The sequence below is a fragment of the Gymnogyps californianus genome, unplaced genomic scaffold (genome assembly GCF_018139145.2).
Source record: "Gymnogyps californianus isolate 813 unplaced genomic scaffold, ASM1813914v2 HiC_scaffold_151, whole genome shotgun sequence".
Classification (NCBI taxonomy): Eukaryota; Metazoa; Chordata; class Aves; order Accipitriformes; family Cathartidae; genus Gymnogyps; species Gymnogyps californianus.
In genome coordinates this window covers 97,501-107,201 of record NW_026114032.1, presented here as the reverse complement: position 1 = coordinate 107,201, position 9,701 = coordinate 97,501, and the positions used below count along the sequence as shown (strand labels likewise).

General features: G+C 37.2%; 1 protein-coding gene across 1 annotated transcript in view; it reads left to right on the top strand.

The window, feature by feature from the left end:
* Positions 1-132: 132 nt before the first annotated feature.
* Positions 133-9,701, top strand: part of LOC127028050 (maltase-glucoamylase-like) — a 51,117-nt gene continuing 41,548 nt past the window's right edge. Inside the window, 7 exon segments of the mRNA XM_050913874.1 lie at positions 133-237; positions 239-349; positions 4,090-4,210; positions 4,439-4,548; positions 5,680-5,831; positions 7,232-7,403; positions 8,963-9,062. Of these exon segments, the coding sequence (XP_050769831.1) occupies positions 133-237; positions 239-349; positions 4,090-4,210; positions 4,439-4,548; positions 5,680-5,831; positions 7,232-7,403; positions 8,963-9,062 (871 nt within the window).

Genomic DNA, 9,701 nt, shown 5'->3' with positions numbered 1-9,701 from the left:
TTTTAAAACCTGGAAAAGTGAAGTTTTTCTGTCTTTATCTGGAGCAGTTGCGCAGAATTTTCTAAAACGAGCGAGTTAGCAGGAGTTGAGGCTTGTTGGAAGCGACGTTTGTGGTTGGAGACTTTCCAGACGATGCGAAACGACTTGGGAAAATTGTTAAAAGGACATTTAATAATAATAATAGTAGTAGTAGTAGTAGTAATAGTAGTAGCAATAGTAATAATAATTTTAATTTAAATTATTGAGATTAACCCCTTCGTTTCTCTGCCTCACAGAATTTTCCCCAAACTGCCCGAGTGTGGGAACAGCCGAGCGGATCGACTGCATCCCGGACCAAGTTGCCACCAAGGTCTGAAAACATGAAAAAACAAAGCAAAAAACCAGGTTTTATAGCCTAACACCTACGGGATAAATTACTCCCATTTCATAACAAGAGAAATTACCTCGTTTATACCAGGGCAGGTTTTTTAACCACTTCTCAACCGGCAAACGCCTGAATATTTTTTGGTGACGTGCAGCCACCGATAGTAACCAAAATTTAACCAATTTCAGCCCATTACCGAGTTGTATTTTTCTCCTGGCGGAGCACTTGGAGCAGTGACAAAGTCCATCCTGTTAAAATTTAAGTCCATCCTGTTGATTTAAATTTAAGTTGGGAACAAAATTGGGCCAACACCAACCAATTTGGAAATATTTCCGCTTTGCTGAGACCGCCTTTTTTTGGCGTGATGTGAGACATTAACGTTTCTAATGGTGTATTAAAATAAAGATTAGCTCATCACGATGCGTAAGATTTTTAGGCTGTAATATTGCAATATTTTCCGAAGCAAATTGAGTCTCCGACGCTTTCTTACGTTGGTGCTGTCTTGATAACGGGAGCGCAGAATTTAGAAAATGAGGTGAATTATTTCAGTTTTCCAGCAAAATCCACTATCATAATGTCATAAAAATAACAGTTAATACAATTTGGCTGCTAAAACCATAATTAAAGGTCAAACGGATGGCAGAGTCCTCTTTTCCATGGGAGACGGCATGTAGCATCGGAGCAGCCTTGTGGATCGTTTTAATCTGTAATTAATACCTTGGAGCCAACTGTGCCGTACCAAGTGACTAATGTTAAAGATTAACTTATAATTTAGTATTAGTATTAAAGTTATAATTTATTATTAGTATTAAATCATTAAGTTATAATTTAATGTTAGCATTACATTATTAAGTTATAATTTAATATTAGTATTAAATAGCGCTGAATTTGAGAATAAAAGCGGAGAAGCAACGCAGCCATCGTGCGTTGCGGGAAATCTTGCCGCAGTCACGCTGCAAATTTTATTTATGTATTTATTTATGTATTTATGTCTTTATTTATTTAAGTCCTGTGTTTTGCATCACCCCTAAGATTTGATTGGGTTTCTTATAAAGTTCAGCGTGGAATGGAGCAGTGCTGCAAAGCAAACGAGCTGAAAATCCTATTTCCTTTGTGAAGAGTTGATTTTGCAGACTTATTGAGTTTATTTCAATAATAACGAATAATAAAGGCGATTTGCTGCTGCCTTTTTTACCGCTAAGTGGTAAAGTCTCACTGAGAAAATTACAATTAATTTAAATTACATGTAAGCTTGTTCAGCTGATAGAAAGCCTTGCTCTCCTCAGTCATGCAAAATATATCTAAAAAGCCAGCAAATGAGCTTGTATAACTAGAATTACCAAAAATACTTATTTATTAACCATGCGTAGGCTGGAGGAGAGTTGGTATTCGTTAACCACTCGCTGCAAACGAGAGCAAAGTTTGATGAGGCAAGAAAACGCCCTGGAAAATGACCCCTCACAGTTGGGACGTACTCGTGGGGATTTTCTGATAAATTGGTTGATTTCTGTGGGTTTATGTAAAATAATGGTGCGGTTACGTGCGTGGTCACGCCATTGCCTTCAGCCCCGGGCCAGAGTTCAGGAGTTACCGCTCAAACTGCCGTAAAACCTCTGCTGCCTCCGCCTTATCTGTAAATAAGCCTGGATTTGAGCTCCTGGGCTGTTTCGTATCGGCGTCTGCTGGGCGGTTTTTATGGCCCGGAGGGTGGGGCGAGCGTTGATATTTATTTACACAAAGCAATAGCTTTAATAATAGCGCCGATAATTTTTCGGGTGGACTCTGGTCCTTTCTCGGTGCTGCGCATGAAAGATAACTCTAAAATATATATACTATAAAAGGGTTTTTTATATATATATGTATTTTTCTATATATAAGTGTGTATATATATATAAAGTATATATAAATAAATATACTATGCTACATATAATACAATATAACACAATACAAGCTGATCGAATACATATATTATATATATAAAAAAATAGAAAAGTATATATAAATAAATAAATTTTCAGGGTGAATCTGCTCCTTTCTCGGTGCTGGGCATGAAAGATATAGACTCTAAAATATATATATACTATAAAAGTTTTTTTAATATATATTTAAAAAAATATTTATATATATATGAGCATATATATAAAGTATATAAAAATAAATATACTATATATAATACATGACATAACATAACATAACATAACATTATATATAATTTACATATATAAATTTTTGTATAGATATAAAAGTATATATAAATAAATAATTTTTCAGGTGGACTGCTTTCTTGGTGCTAGGCATGAAAAATATAGACTCTAAAATATATATATACACTATAAAAGTTTTTTTAATATATATAGATAAAAGTATTTATATCTATATGAGCATATATATAACATATATAAAAATAAATATACTATACATAATACATGACATAACACAATATAACACAATATAACACATTATAACACAACACAACATGACATAAAATAATATAACATTATAAAGAATTTATGTACGTAAATTTATATATACATTTTTATATATATCTATAAAAGTATTTATAAATAAACAATTTTTCGGGTGGACTCTGCTCCTTTCTCGGTGCTGGACATGAAAGTCCTTGGCCTAAGAAGAAGAAAGAATAATTGGAAGATGGTAAAGCACGCTTAGAAAATTGGAGAAAGGGAATATTAGCCAACCAGGCTTTGGGGTTTAATATTTAGTCCTAACAGTCATTAAGACAGTTCAAATAGTAGTTAATCTGTTTTAATAGATGGTGGAGCTGGGTTTATCTTGGGTGGCTTTATAGGACGTCCGTGCTTGGTCCTGGAGATCTGCAGATTGGGCTGGGGTCCTTTATGAACGCAGCCCTTTGCTCCCCATGAAGTTCCCTACGTATCACTGCGACACTTTGACCCCAGGAATGACTTATTTCATTAACCACACACAAAAATAATGTTAAAGCGATATATGATGCAAATCTTACCTTCAGAGGTAGAACTCATTTAAAAAGTGGGTGAATAACTTAATTTCTAATAACAAAGTGAAGGTGTCCTGGTTTACTGGGCTGGAGAGGTCGGTGTCACCACACCAAGATACTTGTTTTAAATGATGGATCGAGTTGCTTGGGTTTCTTTTTGTTGTTGTTTATTAAAAAAAAAAGGTGGTTTTTTTCCTCCATCTGAGCCTGTGCAGAACTCACCTGGACATTTCTGAGATTGAGGTTGACATGACCAATGCTGGGTCGGTGACGCATCCGATGCGGCAAATGGAGATGTCCGTAGCACGTAGAGGAACACATAGCTTTGTCTCTATGCTCAAATTATTGTGTTTTTTTCACTATTTAAAAAGCAAAACCAACCTTCGCTTTTATACAGCCTTCAGTGCATGACTTTTTTGCACCCTTTTTGTGGCTGTGGCGGCTCAAATGATTCAATAATTTAACAGACTCGTGTCACTCATGGCTTTAAGAAAGAACAAACATCCAGAATCCTCATTTTTTTTCAGAACTAATGAGCAATTTTCCACTTGACTCCCCAAAACAACTTGTCCATGCTCTTTGCCACCAAACAGACCTGAGAGGTCGTTCAGAGACAGAGTCGAACTGGTTGCAAATATTGCATAGGGTTTTCTGGTGGGTGCACGGGATTATTTATATATTTATTTATTTATGATCCCATTTATTATGGGATTTATTTGTATTAAAATCTCCTCTTTTGGACCAGAGCCTCTGCAGCCTCCGCGGCTGCTGCTGGAGCCCCCAGAGCGACACCAATGTCCCGTGGTGTTTTTTCTCTTCAAACCACGGGTACAAAGTGGATGGAGGGCTGCGAAAAACTCGAGAGGGTAAGTTGGCACCAAAGTTCCCAGAATCAGGTGTACGCAGATTTCCATTTCAATATAATTCATTTATTCTATTCTATTCTATTCTAGTCCTGTTCTATTCAAGTCCTGTTCTATTCTATTCTATTTTATTTATTTATTTTATTTATTTTACTTTATTTGTTTAATTTAATTTAATTTAATTTAATTTAATTTCATTTCATTTCATTTCATTTCGTTTCCCCATCCAAGGGTTTCAAGCTACGTTGACGCGTCTCTCCTCACCTTCGCTTTTCGGGAACGATATCAACACCGTCCTCCTCACGGCGGAGTATCAGACACAAAATCGCTTTCGGTTCAAGGTGAGTTTTTCACCTCGTTATCGGCAAGATTTTGGCCTGGCTGGTGCACGAGGGAGATGCTGTGGGATTATAAAGGCGGATTAATTCTCTTTCTTGCCCCATGACTCCCACCAAAATACATCCTCCTACTTCCAAGGAAAAATGTTGACCAGGAGAGGCTTTTTTGTACCCAGAGGAGCAACCGTTTAACACAGCAGGATTCGTGCGTGAAAAATTGCAAATACCTTTAAAAAGATCAGATTTTATCTTTCTTCCATTCCTCCCCCCCTCCCCCACCCTCGTTGGAAAATGGTTTTGGGCCAAATGCATTTATTTACCTATATCTCACATCTCACGATTGTTTCAGCAGAAAGCTGGAGTGCTTCCAAAGCACTTTGCGGTTTATGGAAAATTCAGTGCTCAGTGTGTAGTAAATATGCCAAAATCCATGGATTTTGGGGGTTAGACAAGACTTCTGTTTTTTTTGTTCTTGTTGGTGGCTTTTTTTGTTTGTTTGTTTTGTTTTGTTTTGTGGGGTTTTGTTTTGTTTTGGTTTTTAAATTTTTCCTTTTTTTTGTTTTTTTTTTCTTTTTTCCTTTCTTTTTTCTTTTTACTTTTGTTCTTTTTTCCCCTTTTTCCCTTTTTTCCTTTTTTCTCTCTCTCTTTTTTTTTTTCTCTCTTTTTTTTTTTTTTCTTTTTTTAATTTTCTTGGGGCTGGAGGGTGTTTGCCACATGTTTTCCTGCCAGAAATCTGGAAGTCGTGTTGGTTTTGGCTCCCCCCAGCCAAGGTAGGACATGTAGAAAGACTGAAAATGAGATGCTGAAGCAGGGCTGGGCAATGCCTACAAACATGGTCGTGCAGAATTCTGCCTCCTGCATATTTCCCATGGGAAAAATACCCTCAGATCAAGCAATAATGGGAAATACTCTCGTATCTACCCAAATAAAGAGGCTGAGTAGGTTTGCACAGTCTTAATTTTTCCATTTATTGATGTTGACCACTTCTTGTTGTGATGCTGTTTTGACAATGGGTGGGTTTTTTTTGCGAAGTCAAATTTGGATTGTCTTGCTGGAAAGAGTTAAAACGAGGCATTAATTTCTAAATTACTTATTTTGTTCTTTCAACTTATTTTGTTCTTTAACCATGCGTAGATCACCGATCCTAAAATGCAAAGATTTGAAGTCCCCCATGAGCACGTGGGACCTTTCAGCGGTCCGGCGGCTTCCAACTTAAAATATAAAGTTGATGTCCAGCAAAATCCCTTTGGCATCAAGGTGACCAGAGCAAGCAATGGAAAAGTTTTGTGAGTAAATTTTGGGCTTTTTATCCATAAAATTGTGATGCCATCTGTTTTCTCAGAAGGTCTGTGTTGCTTTAGGTGCCCTCTTGGGCATGCGAACCACTTCTTCTCTTCTTTTGATGGATAAACAGGATGGAAAGACTCTTTCCGCATAAAATTTGGGAGATGGAGAGGTCTATCACACAGGGTTTAGGTTTCACCATCTCCTTTTGACGGATAAGCAGGATGGAAGGACTCTTTCACCTAAAATTTGGGAAATGGGGAGGTCTATCTCACTGGGGTTTGGGTTTTGCCGCGTTGGCTCTGTGCCCTCTTCTCCCCTTAATCCCGGGGAGAATTGATGAATTGTGCCATTGATTCATCAATTATGATGAGAAGTCCTTCCCAGCATCGCTTTTTTACTGCGTCTATCATGTCTTATTTATGATGCTCCTCCTGAAGTTCTCAACCCCCAAAATCAGGTTGCACTTTAGGCGTGTGATAGGAGACTATTTAGCACTGACCTGTGCTAAGCTGGTCCTAGAAAATTGTAAGTAAAATATTCAAAGTGCTTCTATACTGAAGGATTTTAATCCCTTTGTTTTCTAAAAAAACCCAGACCTAAAGAAAGCAAAGCTGGGCTCACAGCCTTGCACTGAGACTCACTGAAAAGCAGAAGCCTCAGGAGTAAATATTTATTAAATCAATTAAAAAGTGATTACTGAGCTGACCGCTAGCAGGAGTTGGATTGCTATCAACTCTTCAAGTTAAATTAATCAGGATTTACTTTTTTTCCCATTATTAGCATTTTTTTCTGTCTTAAAAGCCTCTCTAAAGACCGATTTACCATTAGCGAGCGCATGAAAGACGGAGTGGGTGCTCAGGACTGATTTAGGCAGCACGTGGAGGGGAGAATAATTTAATTCGATGGGACCTGTTTGAAACAGCACTCTCGAAGATTGCTTAAATTTTCCTTAGGTTTTGATTTAACTTTGAAGAAAAAATGTTGGGACGTTTGAAACACTGCTCTTGGAGATTGCTTAAATTTTCCTTAGACTTTCATTTAATATGGAAAAAAAAATGTGGGGACCTGTTTGAAACACTGCTCTAGAAGATTGCTTAAATTTTCCTTAGGCTTTTATTTAATCCGGAAAAAAAATAAAGAAGTTGTGTTTTATGGTTTTAATGAAAAAAAATTCACAATTAATAAATTATTATTAAAACACCCAGTATTTTCACTGCAATATGCAACACGGCTGGTTTTGGCCAAATTATGAGATGCATATGACAAAATTAGTAGCGGCACGTGATGCAAATGCTTTCTTAAATAACGGCTCGGGTGTTTTTTGGGGGGGGTTTAGCGATACTAATGGATCCAACCTTCAGCATAAAAATTTTTATGCAACATTGCATCATTTCGCCAGGTTCAATACCACCATCGGCCCGCTGCTGTACGCCGAGCAGTTTTTACAGCTCTCCATCAAACTCCCCAGCAGCAACATCTACGGGGTGGGCGAGCACGTGCATAAGCAATACCAACACGACGTCAAATGGAAAACCTGGCCCATATTCAGCAGGGACACGGCCCCTTCGGGAGTAAGCACTTATTTTATTCCATTTTCCTTCTTTTCAGGGAAATTCTGGAATCCAGCCATAATTGGCGCATTAACGATATCCACTGAGGTTTTTTTTTTTTTTTCCTTAAAGACTTGCCAAGCGTTGCAAAATGTGAGATACCACTGAATAAAATTCCTGTTGGAATAACTTTTCCTACATATTTGGATTGAATTGGTTGGGTTTTGCTGCCAATCAGCTGATGAACATTAATATCTGACAGGCTTTGGTTTTTGCTGGTTTTTTTTTCCTGTCCGTGCGCTGCTGTGTGCAAAATTCAGTAGATGATATAGCATTTTTCCTTTCGTGGCGTCGTATCTTAGGAAATCATGCAAAGTTGCCCTTAGCAGCTGTGGCTTTACAAAGTAAAACAGGTCTGCCAGCAATTATTTTGTTTCTACATTTTCTGCCTTCTTTCCAAGGTGATTTCTAGGGCATCCGCCTTTCAAAAAGTATAAAAGCATATTCTTCCATCTGCAATGAGATCTTTTATCCTGAATCTGCGAGTTTTTGACACTATATTGCTCTATCGCTGCATCAGCATGCAAAATTTGTGATTTAAAACCAGTCACTGGTATTTATACTCCTTTTTTTGCTTATTCCTTTTTCTGCCTTGGATTCCCACACACAACATTTTTTTGGGGGGGAAAAGAGACAGCCCAACGTTATTGCTGTGCTTATTCATTGATTTCAGGCTTGATGAGAAAAAGGAAATATTTGGTAGAGCATGTAAGCACTTGACAAGGTAATGTTGCAAAAAAAACCCCATAGAAAACGTTAAATTTCTGGTGTATCATCAATGCTAGGGAGCAAGAAAAGTAACGTAGATCATGGAAGAAGGAATAAGAAGAATATTTTTACATTTGATTTTATTTGAGTCTCTAAACCAGCTTATTTATAACGATAACATCTCAAACTCAATTTAAACTTGTTTTTCATTATTGGAGGTAATAATGAGATTAAACGAGTGTTAAACGGAGATGGTTTATTGCAGCACCGAGCCTTATGCTGACTTTGGAGTAAGTCCTGAAGTCTTTTGCTGAAATAGGAGTGACGTGAACGGGATTCGGGGAGCAGTTAATTAATGTTTTAGAAGAAAAAAGAAAAAAATCTTTCCAAGTTTTGAGACATCGTCTATGGGCTGATACATCTGTTTTGGTTTTTGAACCGAAAACTGGAATTTGCCTCACTATCAACAAAACTTACTGTAGAAAAGGTCTCCTTTATTTTCTTTCCATCCCTACTTGAGATGCAATTTATTATCTTCATCTTTTCAATAATGGGGATGTGGAGGTTCTTATCCAAACGGCTCCACTGAAGCTCGGTTTCCCCAATTTGTGCTTTCAACAGATATTAAGCAACTTAAAGACATTCCCACAAAAGAGAGAAATAAAAATAATGAGGTTAGTGCCAGCGATTTTATTTTTGCTGTTTGTTTCCTTTTGACAAGTTTAACCTCACATGTGATGTATTTTTGAGATACCGCAGGGTGCGTATAGTTACTGGGTTTTTTTTAATCAGCTTTTCTCTTTTCCTTTAAGAACATGGATAACTTATACGGCGTTCAGACTTTCTTCTTGTGTTTGGAAGACAACACCGGCACCTCTTTTGGTGTTTTCTTGATGAATAGCAATGCCATGGGTAAGGATGTCCTCTCCATAAGTATTGCAAACAAATTAAATATATTATTTAAGTGGTCTGCAATCCAATGGGTAAGAATGTCTTCTCCATGGCTCTAAGTATTGCAAAGAAAATATATATTTTAAATGATCTGCAGGGCTATTGCACTGTGATCCTGCTGAGCTGATGTAGAATTTTTAAAAAAGACAGTCACATGCCAAATTTTGAAGCAAGTTGCCTTAAAATCTGTGACTGCAGCCATTTTTCCCAGCATTTACTCATGTTTCTTATACAAGCAGCATTACGGTTGTATTGCAAGACCAGTGTCATACACCTCGTGGCATTTTTGTTCATGTTCAGGGATGTTTCAGTACAAGATATTCAAACCTGAGCCTAAATTTGTACTGAGCAGCACTTGTAAATATATGCCCTTAATTTCCCTTTGATGAGTGTGTACCTGTTTGGATGCTTAACAAATATTCAAGTGTCTTGAGCCTGAAAATTTAATGAGAAGAAGTTGTGCCATTGGATTTCTCTTTCTGGTCTGTAAAGGAATATAATATGGACATTTTTAGGAAAAAAAAAAAAGCGGAAAACTTTTCACCTGCATTGCAAGCTCCAGTAACGGCTTTGGGTTTCCTTGAATATTTTTGTTTGCTA